The 13,874-nt window shown below is 33.3% G+C and overlaps 3 protein-coding genes across 3 annotated transcripts; all 3 read right to left on the reverse strand.

Moving 5' to 3' along the window:
* Window positions 1–6,074: 6,074 nt before the first annotated feature.
* On the reverse strand, window positions 6,075–6,464 carry OCT59_030067 (uncharacterized protein; the record flags this gene model as incomplete). The annotated part of the gene is made up of 1 exon (XM_066146419.1): window positions 6,075–6,464. One exon carries the CDS (start codon window positions 6,462–6,464, stop codon window positions 6,075–6,077), a length of 390 nt encoding a protein of 129 aa, XP_065995065.1.
* A 2,878-nt stretch (window positions 6,465–9,342) lies between these two features.
* Window positions 9,343–9,657, reverse strand: OCT59_030068 (uncharacterized protein; the record flags this gene model as incomplete). Its single annotated transcript, XM_066146420.1, has 1 exon — window positions 9,343–9,657. The coding sequence occupies one exon, from the start codon at window positions 9,655–9,657 to the stop codon at window positions 9,343–9,345; it is 315 nt and encodes a 104-aa protein (XP_065995066.1).
* A 51-nt stretch (window positions 9,658–9,708) lies between these two features.
* Window positions 9,709–10,434, reverse strand: OCT59_030069 (uncharacterized protein; the record flags this gene model as incomplete). The annotated part of the gene is made up of 1 exon (XM_066146421.1): window positions 9,709–10,434. The coding sequence occupies one exon, from the start codon at window positions 10,432–10,434 to the stop codon at window positions 9,709–9,711; it is 726 nt and encodes a 241-aa protein (XP_065995067.1).
* Window positions 10,435–13,874: the final 3,440 nt, after the last annotated feature.

Raw genomic sequence — 13,874 nt, forward strand, 5'->3', positions numbered from 1 at the left:
AAAATCCTTTAATCAGGTTAAAATAGGCATGATGGGATATTCTCATATATCATGAGCTCTGTCTGTTCGAAGTGTCGTTTTATATATAATTAAGTAGGCTTAAGTCGTAAGTAACTTTTTTATAACATTGATTATTGGAGAATTAAGTGGCAAAAATAATTTTTAGTTTGTAAGACTTTTAACTCCATACCAACTTGTGTGTGTTTGGCGTGTAATTAATTCCCTAACCCAACCCTTAAGACCCACTCGTGGGTTAGGTAGGTTGCTTTGCACTTCTTGCAGCCTACCTTATAATGGGTTTTAGGTCCACGTTTGCCCATTTAAAATTTATTAAACAGGATGTCATTCGTCCAAACACATTGCAACGTTTGTTGATGAAGCTATAGTTGTCTAATAAAAGTTCGCTTTGCCAGGCAATTTATGGTGGATTCAATGGATCAAATTACAAACAACAATAATGCAGTCATATGAGAATTCCAGGCCAAAGAATAAGGGTGAATTGTCAAAGTTGAGAATATATTTGTATTTTTTTTTTAAAGCCGTCATTCTCATGAACTTTTTCATTGTATCCCTAAATTCAATGATTTTGGTAACGATGAAACTGCAGTTGTTTATAGGGGTTTCCCGCCAAACTTCTGAGGTGAATTTATGTCTGGTGTTTTCGAATATACTTATCCTTTTTGCAATAGAGTCGTAGCGAGTCTTCTTAAAGCGTACCTGTGACACCCCATCCAACTTGGGCAGTGTCGCTGAATCTAAAGCAAGGTACCCGGTTAATCCTCAACTTTGGGTTGATGAGTTATGATTCTGGAGTATTAAGGCATAATGTTTTGACTTACATCACAATTTAACTCATAATTCTAATTTATTGAATTAGTTTATTATAGATTTATTGATATTTTTTTTATCTGTTATATAATATTTAAACTAATGTATACTTTATCTGTAATTAAAATTGTTATTGTAATAAATAACCGGTAACTTAAATCTATTGAAATTAACTTTTAAATTAGATTACAAATTATTAAAATATTATAAAACGATATTTGATTGATTTGATATTTTTATAGATAATATCATTTTGATATTATTTTGATACTGAATTAATATTAAAATAATATTATATTGATATTGCATTTATTAAAAAAAAATCATTATTGTTATAACAATATCAAAATGATATCGTTTCGTTATTTGTCAATATCGATTAGATAATTATAAAGTGATATCTTTACGATATCATATTGATATTGAATTAATGTTAGAACGATATCATATTAATATCGTATTTACTTTCTATTTTTCATTATTGTTATAACAATATCGAAATATCGATATGATATCGATTTGATGTTTCGTCAATATCGTTATGATGTCGATTAGATAATTATAAAGTGATATCTTTACGATATCATATTGATATTGAATTAATGTTGGAACGATATCATATTAATATCGTATTTACTTTCTATTTTTCATTATTGTTATAACAATATCGAAATATCGATATGATATCGATTTGATGTTTCGTCAATATCGTTATGATGTCGATTAGATAATTATAAAGTGATATCTTTACGATATCATATTGATATTGAATTAATGTTGGAACGATATCATATTTATATCGTATTTACTTCCCATTTTTCAAAAAATTCATTGTTGTTATAACAATATCGAAATGATATCGATCTGATATTTTTTCAAACAAATATCTTTACGATATCATTTCGATATATTGAATTAATATTGAAATGATATCATTGCGATATCATAATGATATCATTTGCAAATCGATATCGCCACGATATTTATTTAACATCATTATTATATCAATTCGGTATTGTTTAAAAATTCAAGGTTTCTGTAAAGTATATAGGTTATCTGATGGACCTAAAAAAATATTTACTCGAGAAGAATTATTAGTTGTGCCATCTGATACTATGCTGCCTCCTACTCATATATTATATTAATTTTCAAGTTGTGGTATCCTATAATCTCCATGTGCATACATTGTGATATTATCTTGTGCAATTCATTTTTTATTATCCATAGGGGATAACCCCACCTTCGACATTTCTATAACATTTATAGCATGTCTATCAGATCGGATTGCTCTAAAGGTGACTGTATCATTATGTTTAGGATCAAAGAGTGCCTTATTATACCGCTCATGGTGGAACTCTTTTTTAACTACCTTTGAGGGGACACCTTTAGCCTTACGGATACCATGTTTTGGATTGGTGGTCTCATCCCCTACCTTGAGAATGGAGTACATTTTGGGACGGAGGCCAATAAATTCTGCTATAACTGCTCCATTACATTCATCCTTAAATTTCCCTGGGATTTTCATATTTATGTCAGTCTTATCACCTAATGCTTTTCGTACAGGATGATCTTTAGGATAATCACTGAAGTCAAATTGGTCTGCCATATCTATGAGGTCTGCATTGATATCCTCAGTTTGGATTTGTACGAGAAGCCTGATCTGTATAACATAACTGGATTTTTTCACCATATCGTACTTTAAGAGTATCGTAGTAGAATTGATACATACAGAGCTTCGAGAGGTCAAGCACACTCATACCCACATATGTTGGACGGTTAAGCATTACCTCTACTTTTCGTCGGTGGATTGCAACAAGATTTTCTGAGAATATTTTACGACCCTTGAATGCAGGATCTGAGGTAAGCTTTTTATATTTCTTGGGATGGGTTTGGGGTTGTACTACTGAGACACGTACACGTTTCCTGAGATTTTCCATAGTTTTACCAAATACACTATTATTATGAGTTTATAGAAGTCCTTCTCAAAATCATTCTTAGCCTTAGCACGTTCGGCAGTGTTAAATTCTATATATGGTTTCATCCATGGAGTCTGCTCGAATTTTATAGCTTCGTAGACCTTCTTGATTACTAAGCCCTGGCTAACATAATACTGGAGATTTCTATAATGAACTACATATTCATCCTTATCAAATAGGTTAGGGATGAGCTTATCCGTGGGTGTATATCGTTGTTCCTGAACGTGCTATTATTTCCTGCTGCTTTTTACTAAGCCATTCCTTCTTAACCTTCATTCGTTCTGGTGCAAGGGGGTAATCTGTGTGTTGTGAATGGAGGGCTTGAGGGTACTCCAGTTTGACTTTAAGGATATATCCTTCAGAAGAATCATCTGGTATTTCATTACTTTCTATTTGCCTTTGAATGTTAGATAACTCGTTTTCCTCCTTTATCCAGTGGAAGTTACCTGTAGGTAAGTATTGCAACATGGCCCATCCATATAGGTTATTTGCGTCTAAGTATAGAATAGATGACTTGGGCTTATCTGTGGTCCATTTACCTTCTCCCATACCTGGATTATTTGCACGAGCATATCGTTTACTTACCATAGAGATTCCCACGTAACCTCGCTTGTACCATATGTCATAATCCATGGTCAGTTATAAGATCCAATCTTTGCCCTGTCATTAAGAATAGTGCATCCCATGCGAAGCCTGGTGTTGAATAGTACCAGAGAGGACCTAACCCATATTTTTTCAAGGCCATTTTTCGGAAATTCTGAAATATATCGGCTAGTAGGAGGACGTCAGTTTTGAGATAAATGTCATGATAATCTTGCATTGTTTTACATCCTGCTTTTTCCCATACATACTGTGCATATTCGTATTCTTTATCACTAATGTGGGTTTCATTAAGTTTGCTATAGAATGCTCCTTTAGGTGGTAAACTAGTTTTCTCGAACTTTTTCCAGTCATCCATATATTCATACGGGTAGACACCTTTCTTAAGATAAATCTCGAGTAATTCAGGTGGTATTTGACTTCGTGTTATCTTAAAGTTTTCGGGATGTGCAAAGCATCTACCTGCATCAATTCGCCATAAGTGTTGTGGATTACTACATTCTTGTGCTCTACATTTTTCTGCACCTAGGTTGGATGCTAATTTGTCGAGACTTGATTTCATGAATTGTAGGCTATCTATAAATCGGAGGGAACCTAACTTGAATGCCATATACTTTTCCATGTTATAAGGGATAGGATCAATATCATCCTCACATTCCATTGCACCAATTCCTTGCATAATTACGTGTCCATCATATCCTGATAAATTGTGAAAGATTACTGGGATATGCATTTCACGAGGTTTTATGGATAAGTCAAGATTACATCCTCTATGTGCTGCACTCGACTACCTTATTATGGCATAATATGGCAGTGGTCTCTTACTTTATTTCCATCTAAGGGGTTACGACATATCCAGCAGTTTATTGCATTATCATAACTTGCTTGCTCTTGGGTTGTTAACGGCATCATTTCCATTGGGTTTCTGAATTCATTACGGATTGCTTCAGCCTCATTTAGCATTTCGATTACAAATTTTTGTGCTGCATTTTCTCCTGTAAATATCTTCTGTGATTCACTTACACCATCATATCTTACCTTAATATACGAGTATGAGCAGGGGATTTGCTCTTGTACTTTCTTGGTTTTCTTATCTTTGTCTTCATCTGCTGGGCTGGTATGTCCTATACTAGGGCTTCAAAGGTCTTACAACAAAGTAATATGGAACTTGCATGCGGCGTTTCCAGTTTTTGAATTCATATATATCATTTCCTTTCTTTACTGATGGCATTCGGTCTGCTTGTGGGGTTTTCTTTAATCCTCGACATATTGCTACATGTTTGTCATGGATTTCTTGTTGATGTGTGAAGTGGGAGATACACCATCGGCAGACAAATGTTGCATGTCCATCTTTTGTACGTTTATTTACTAAACGGCTCATATTCTTAATCCAGCAATAGTGCTGCTTTTCCCCGTTACTGATAAGTACTAAATCTATTATTTTACGGCCCTCTGTATCATCCCTATCGGTAACATATATTGGACATAGGCGGTGGTCACGCCATTCACAGATGCAGAGGGCAATAGTTGGGTTCTGTCGCTCAAATCTTCTTAGAATTACCTCATCAGCTTGTACTGAAATTCGATACCTTCAAAGTTTAACTCATTTACATACTCCTTATACTTGGAAATTCTTTCTGCATTCTTTTCTACTGGATGTAATGCTGCTAGGATTGCCCACTGGAAGCATTTGTCATCATCATTAGCTGGATTTACTACTCCCTTTTTTGTGGCAAGATCTTTTGGGAGTGGTATATGTCCTGCTCCTGTGGGTGGTTGGAATTGCGAGATTTCTATAAATATTTTTTCTACACGATAGAATTCCCAACCTGATCCATAATTTACATAGTCTTCTACTTTCTGCATGATTCTTGCTAATGCAAAGTTAAATGTACCATTAATATCTGTTGATGGTAGGATTGGCATATTGCGAGTTTTAAATGGTATGTTGTATCTGTAGATATACTCTACTCCATCATCTTCACTAAAGTTACCATCTCCGAATAATCTATCAAGGTAAGAATCTAAACGTCTTATTGTGGCAAATATTCCAATTCTTACTTTTATTGATCCCAATCGATTTCTTTCATCCCGAAGAATATTCTGGATTGTTTGACTGTGTGCTGTAAGAAATGAAGTATAGTCATGCTCTCCAGGTGTTCCTATAGCAATATCAGCCGTAAAGTTTGAGTCTGTTAACTCCTTTCCTATACGTACCCTGATCACGACGTTCAAAGACTACCTCATAATGTGGGTCTGGGTCAATTTGCATCATGCGGATTATCTCTTCATTGGTTACCGCCGCTTGTGCTTCACGGATTTGGCAGATCTCATCCTTATATTCCTGCAATTTTGCATTTGAGCGGGGATATGGGATGGACTTGACAGGTACCTGCTTGAATTCAGCTAGAACTGATCGGGTGACTTGTCTGTGTTGGGCACTTCTTGCTTGATGTGTTGACATCTTGTAAACTTTTTATACTCCTCTTTTATTCAATTACATTTTTTCTGAAAATAAAATTAATTGTTCGCCTACCCTATGAGGGTAAAAAAAGAGGGAGCATGATTAGCACTGTCTTCCTAAACTATTCCTCACCATCTGAGTCATCATCATCTGAGTCACCAAACACATCCTCGTCCCGATGTATTTCCCTTCTATCCTTAAGTAACTTATAGTTGTAAGTTACAACGGCGAATAGCTTCTTTTACTATAATATGCTCTACTGCGGCATTTGTTCTCTCTTTACAAGCCTTTTGATATGCCTCCCATTCAAGTTCACGGAGGTCACAATTTCTATTACCCTCCTCCTCTGATCGACCAAGAGCATCATTTGCTTTTTCCTTCTTTTCTACTGCCCTGTCATATGCCTCCTTGGCTTTCTCATGTCGCTTCCAGAGTACTCGTTTAGCTTCAGCTCTCCAGATTGGGCTGACTTCTAGAAGATGTGTCCCGAAATTTCTACTTGGAATGTATTCCAGGATATGGCCCACAAGTTCAGGGATTACTGATACTGCGTACGGGGTTTGGTGGCTTTTTAGGATTTCCCTATTGATAGCCATAAGATCGGAGACTGTGCAGCCGAAGATTGTTGCTAACTTTTCTGCGGTATATACCATGTTATGTACTATTTATCTGTATAGTTACTTGGTACCTACCTTTTATTCAATTACATTTTTTCTCGGTATAAGGGAAATTGCTTGCCTTGCTATTCCGCTCTATTGACTCCATGGCTGGTTTCCTGGATGGGTTAATATTCCTTACCTTTTTTGGCTCTGTTGGCTTTAAAATCCTATTTCTTGTTCGGTTGGGGGTAAGTAGGTGAAAATATTAATAAATGATTTAGATTATGAAATAAGTAGGTAAAAATATAAAAAAGGTGATTTAGGTTATAAAATATGTAGCATATAAGTAGGTGAAAATATTAATAAACGGTTTAGATTATGAGATAAGTAGGTGAGCCAGAATTGGGGTTTTCATACTACTTCTAAGACCTAACAGAAGGTCTAACTACCACTAAGACATTGCACCCTCAGCTTTACCATCTAGGACGACCATCTAGCCATTACTGACCCCAAGCGGTATCGTAGAAACCACCACCCTAGGACAGGAAGCCCCCCAGGTATAGTAGCTGACCTCGACAGGACTGCGCACACTGCCTAATGGCCTCATAGGAACGTTAAGGACACCATGACCCTTAGTTGAAATGTGCGGCCTAACTGTACACACTAATTCACTATGATGCAGTCCAACTACACTAATCCCTGTACCTTCACGCTATTGGTTGTAGCGTCCGCAGTAAAATTCTTTTTATTTCCGTGGTCATGGGAATCGAACCTGCGACCTCACCATACTCAGGTTTAATGAGGGTCTCAGTGACTAACCACCAAGATAGGGTGACCAACCCTAGTTTTATCCTTTTCCTGTGCAAACAGTCTTATGACTTTTATTTTTTATTTATACTTTGAACTTCGAAAAATAATCGAACAATATTACAAAAATAAGAAAATAAACTAATAAAAAATAAAAAGAGTAGCTTCACGACTCATACAAGTAAAGAAATCTAAACTAAAATAAAATTAAAGCAAAGAAAAACTGAACTATTACAGAATCGCATATCCCAACTTTACCCGAAGGCCAGTGTGAGTCAACTATCCAACATCCAAAAATCTAATCCGTTACCAGAAAGAAATCCTAAGAGGTTGAACTGTTAAGCGGCGCAGAAAATCCAAGTGCGAGATCCAAGATCCACCCCGAATTATAGAAGAGGATATCCAAGAAATCCAGGAATCCTGAGAAACTGACGCCAAAGAAGAGTTGTGTTGTTGTGGAGTAGTATTAGGGGAAGAATTTGTAGATGGGCCACGTAATTTGGAAGCAGCCGAGATACCCTGCGACTCCTCCCAAGCATGGAAAAGAACATCACTAGCAAGCTAGTCAAATTAATCTTTAACCGAAGTTTTATGTGTAAATTCTGGCTGACATAAAATGTTGTAAAAATTTGTAATTCAATAAAGTAAATTCATCAATCGCTAAAGCGCTGTATATAAATTTCCGATACAGAATGATAAAATTTGTATTCATAAAGAGAAGGGAAATAAGAAAGCTTAAAATAAGCATAAAAGAAGTGAAAAAGGGAAGATGATTAAAAGAAAGTAAAAGAAAGTAATTAATTAAAAGGGAACTAGCGCAATTAGCGCATTAAGAAAGTAGGATGAACAAAATCAGCGGGTAAAACCCACTGTGATCGAAAATCAGAAGGAGCAGGGGGTAAGGATGTGAATCAAACCAAGGTGCACAAACATCCAATAATGATAAGATATCACAAGGTTTAACACGACCTAGTTTGAAAGAAAACCGTGTATCACTGTTCCAAAATTGTGAAAATGTTGAAGAGGAGGCCGATTTGGTGATAACAGATTGGATGGCATCGCGAAGATACTTTTTTGATACCGAAGAAGTATTGTGCTTGGAAATTAATAACCAGAGGAAATTGTGAGAAGGTACATAAATGGAAGCACTATTCGAGAGTATCCTTCGGACTATATCAATAATGGAACGACTAAAGCCAAGAGTTTTGAAATCTTGATAATCAATAACAGGGCAGTTTGGACCAACAAAAGGACCAGAGGTGGGTTTGTTAGTAATAAAATGACTTGCAACTACAGAAGAGGGATTCAAAATCACTTTTTGGATAGAACCCGTAAACTTAGAAGAAATGAATGCAACTGAAGATTGATGTGAACGTTCTTTCAAACAGAAGGAAACATCAGGACGCGAGGATACAAGATTACGTATATTCTGAACAATTGAGTAATCAGTAGTAGACATAGTCAAATTATAGGAGGTAGGAGGAATAACTATAGCAGGATCCTTAGTAGCCATCCACATAGAAGAGTCAAGAAGATCGGGGTGAACAACATGTCGTGAAAATTTACTCCGGTCTGATAAAAGGTCTTTATGGCGTACTTGACGGGCAAGTTGTTTCTTCGTAGGGTGGGAGATAGATTGGTGAGCAGAATATGAGATAAGAGTTCGTGCAGAAAGTGAACCATTGTCGTCCTCAAGAACATGGTGAAAAGCATAAGATTTGCGGTAGGAAATTCCTAGGCGTCGGGAAGTTACGTCTTTATAAAAACCATCAGCATGTCTTTAGACACACGGTTACAAGGTAAACTGAAAGGAGGGGAAGAAGGAGGGGGAGGAGTGTGAACAAGTTTTTTGTCATAGAATAATGCGAGCGATGAAGATGACGGTATGCAGGCGGCAGGTGTGCTTACAAACGGAACAACAAAATAAAGGCCGAGGTAAAAGCAAGATTGATGATATCGAAATTGAATAAAAGTACGAGTACGTCTATTATTACGATGAGAAGATGACCAACGAGCAAGAGAGGTAACACGTTGTGTTAATAAAAGCTGGCGTAATCTATTAAAATATTTACGTCGAGCGCTGAGAGGGAATACGGTTTTGTCGGTAAAAGAAAAAGGTTAAAAATTTTGATAAAATAAATTTTAAGTTAGGAGAAGGACGATCAGATGTAAATTGAAAGGGATCAGTAGTTGAAAGAAGAGGAGAATTGGTATGAATTGAATAACAATTATCCGAATCAGAAGATGGGGTCCAAAAGGAAGTAACAGTTGCCTCGTCGAATAGAATATAAACGGTTAGAGCCAACATTTCGAGTAGGACGTATCCGTCCATCCAGGATGGTACGTATTGTAAAAGTGTAAGGTGAACACTGTGTGTGATCATGAGGGAAGGCTGAAGCAGAAGTCGCAGGAAAAATTTCCGCAGGAATACTATTTAAAGAAAGGACTGGAAGTTTAGAGGAGGAACGATATTGTCATAATCAGCGGTATCTACTAAAGCTGAAATTTGGGAAGTAATAAGAGAGGAATCCGGAAAATTGTTTTGAAAAGAATTCTTAGGCTCGGAAGGACGTGGTAAAGGTGGAACCAATAAACGTATTGTAGAAGGGGATAAAACCAAACGCGCAAAAGACAATTTAGTTTTAATTTTCTGTGCGCGCTTAAAGGATGCAGGGGAAATCATAGAGGATACGCGTTTACAAAGAAATTTAGGAGTACGCCGTGAAGGGCGTAAACGATTGGTGCATCGTGTAGAAGGGGTACATAAATCTAAGATGATATTAGGATCAGCCTCGTGTTTAGAAGCCCAAATAGCTAATGGAAGAGGAGGTAGATCATCATTCATTGGATCATCATGTGATGGATGATCGTCAACAGGGGGGATAGCGAAATCCTTTTTTGAATCCGCAGTAGACGAAAGAGAGTCCAAGCGCAAGTGTAAAAGGCGTTTTTGTTCAGAAAGAGAGTCGTCTAGTAGGCGAAGGGGGCCAAAAGCGAGGTAAGCACGTGACTTGGCGGAAGAGTTGTCAGGAAGAGAGTTGTAACGAGCAAAAAGAGTTTCTTGTTTAAGGGCGCACTTAGCGCAAAGGTCCTCAACTTCGCGAAGTTTAGAAAGAACTTCATCCCAACTCAAAGTTGAGAAGTCATGAGAAGAGGCCATAGGCCAGAGGAAGGATAAAAATAAAAGAAAAATTAATAAAAAGCTTTGAAAAAAATTATTTTATTTTTATGTAAAAATTGTCGTGAGGGCAACGGGAGAGAGTCGTTTTTAGTTTTATCCTTTTCCGATAACTAGCTGACGAGTTATTCAACAAAATGTTAAACATCGGCATTATAATATTTCTTGATTTACGTTTACTGCGCCATTTAACATTTTGTTAGATTTCTCAGTACCTAGTGATTGTAAAAAGACGATTTATAGCTCGTTGGAATCGCCTCATCGAGACGAATCGAATGGTGGTAAGCTCATCACTCTGTGATCAATATTGACTGAGTTATTACTTAAAAACCATTTAATATTTTTTAATTTCGGAAATTGATCTAGTGATTGGATTTCGATGTATCTTATACCATTAGATTCGTCTCATCAAGACGAATCGAATGGTAGTAAGATCGTCTTTCTAGGATCAATATTGGCAGAGTTATTACACAAAAACCATTAATATTTTTTTAATTTCGGAAATTAATCTAGTGATTGGATTTCGACGTATTTTATACCATTAGAACCGCCTCATCAAGACGAATCGAATGGCGGTAAGATCATCTCTCTACGATTAATATTGGCGAAGTTACGATACAATAAAGTTTTAAGTATAATTTTAGCTAAAATTATGTTAATTTTTGGCTGGAATTATTATATACAAATATAAGAAATTTTATATATAGTCACATCTCTTTATAATCACCAAATATGGACTGTCCCAAATGTGTGACTATAAAGAGAGTTGACTGTATTATATATTATGTAATATAAAGTCAATAAAGTTTTAAAAACTATTTATATTGTATTAATCATAAACCTTATCATAATGTTTAATAAATTAGAGAAAAAAAAATTGGAGTCTTTTAAATAGTTTGAAAGAATTGAAAAAATTGATAGAGAAGTCAAAAGCCTCTATTAATTGGACTGAAGTAGCCAAGTGAAATGCAGAAAAACAACTATATGAAGAATATAAAAAAATCTTACTGTTTTTGAATAAAGATAAGTCTACTAACTTGAAATCTAATAGTAAATCTACTGATTTATATTTTACTTCATATATATATATTGTTAATTTTTTAAAGAACCAAATATTTTAATTTTTGACATTAATGGAAGAAAAAAATAGACATATAGAAGTACTTTTCATACAAAATTCTAGGAAAAAAAAATTATATGTTCAGAAAAAAATGTGATTTTAAAATTACTACTAGAAAATTCTAATCATATTACTATCTGCTATTGTCAATATTATAATAAAGATATTGAATTTTAATTCAATCACAATACACAAGAAAAATAATTAATAACTTGAGTATTTTAGATTTTTTATATAGTGTTATTAATTTAAACATAGTAGAAAGAGTTAGAAATATAAAACAAAAATAATAAAATTAAATTCTATGATCAATGTTTACAATATTATTCCAAAAGGATATTATATTTATGCACTTGTTTTATCTAATAAGCACTAATATATTATTTTACGTTATTTACATAATAAATGATTTAGAGCATAACATTCTTTACAGTTCATAACTTCTATTTCAATTTCTTGATGTTCATTATACTAATAGTATTAGAATCATATCCCTGTAATAATTTTCTTTTTGCTTTTTTTCTTTACATTTAAATTAGGGTTTTGTTTTTTATTGCCATGGCGATGCATCGCCAGTGTCACGTGATTTTATAATTCCAGCCGGAATTAAAAGATCGTCAAAGAAATTTTCTTTTTTTGGAAGTTTTGTGTAACAAAAACTTGAATTTTGCTGAAAAATAAAATTGCCTTTTTTTGGATTGTGCAACGTTACCTAAAGCTCCAAAAAGGATATTTTGGCCAGCGTTATAAAATTTGGCCGAAATTAAGCACGTGATGTATAGGGAGTGACAAATAGTATTTTTTTGCACTGAAAAAATTCTAAGTTCCCAGAATAAATAATAAAAATGGAAAACTAGAGGATATGACGCGGGGTGACAAATTATTCACATATGTAAAGTCACGTAACACTTGCGACACATTGCTATGGCGATTTTTTATAAAATCCTTTAAATTATTCTAAATTTATTTTAATAATTAATGAATAATAATATCATATAATTTATTCTTTCTTTTAGCAGTTGAATTATATTGTAATAAAGATTTTTCATTTTATATCACTTTTTTGCATGTAGTAGAATAGTTAATTCATTGATCATTCTGCCTTTTAGTTGAAATTATTTGTGAATAATCTAATCAAAGTACAGAGTTTATTTTAATTTTATATTAATCTTACTATTTTTATAGAAACTCAATTAATCAGATTTTTATTATACAAACATATATAATTATTCAAGTATTTAATTTTAAAATTGTATGTATGGTAACTTCACTAAAAATGGCCAAATTTTTGAAATAATTTTATAATTTTAAAATACTACTAAAATACATTTAATACATTAAAATATTTTTATTATACTTTTGTTATTACTTTATAATTGTATTGTATCTAGATCTATAAAAATAATTTAAAATAATATCACAATAATTTTTTAATATTTTTATTATTATTTTATTATTATAATATAATTATTTTTGATATTTTAATCTCAAAAATATCTCAAATATATCCAAAATAATTATACAATTGTTTTGAAAGCTATTGTATTTAAATCTAAAAAATATTTCAAAAAATTGGCAATTTTTCAATATAAACTTTTTAATTTTATTAATTAGATTTTTTTTTCTGAGCTCCAGTTTAATTTTATTTCTTAAACTTTTTTTGTTTATATGTGAAAGAACTATTAATACAGATTTTCATAGTAAATTCAAGAGATTATAGATTATGAAATATCATTAGAAAAGTTGCATTTGGTAACAGATCATATAATTGAAATTTTTAAGACATTATGTTTCAGAAAAAATTTGCCTAAAAATACCCAAATAAACTTCTCAACCTATGTCTTTAATTTTTCAAGTGAATTTCAAGTCAAAGAGGATATTAAGTTATTATTATAAAGATAGTAATATGCATAATGATGAATATTATTATGAAAATAAAAAATATTATTATTATAATGATGAAAAATATAAAAGGAAGGTTTTACAATAATGAGTCCTATTATTTTATTTTCTGATAATTACCTAAAAAAATTATTTGGTAAAACTTTTCCAGCTAATTCATAAAAAAGATTGGAAATTTTGAGTTTTTTACTTCTTCATAAAAAGTGTTCATATATATCTTTAAAGCTTGTTGTTTTAAATTAAAATAATTATAATTAAAGTATATAAATGAATATTCTAATTTTAAGCTTTTTGGAATTCTTTTACCTTTTTCCTTAGTTAAATTTATTATCTTCTCAAGTTGTTTCTTTTTTTTTTCTAATAAGGCAAGATATACTTTAAGTTCTACTTTCTTATTGAA

The sequence above is a fragment of the Rhizophagus irregularis genome, chromosome 9 (genome assembly GCF_026210795.1).
Source record: "Rhizophagus irregularis chromosome 9, complete sequence".
NCBI lineage: Eukaryota > Fungi > Glomeromycota > Glomeromycetes > Glomerales > Glomeraceae > Rhizophagus > Rhizophagus irregularis.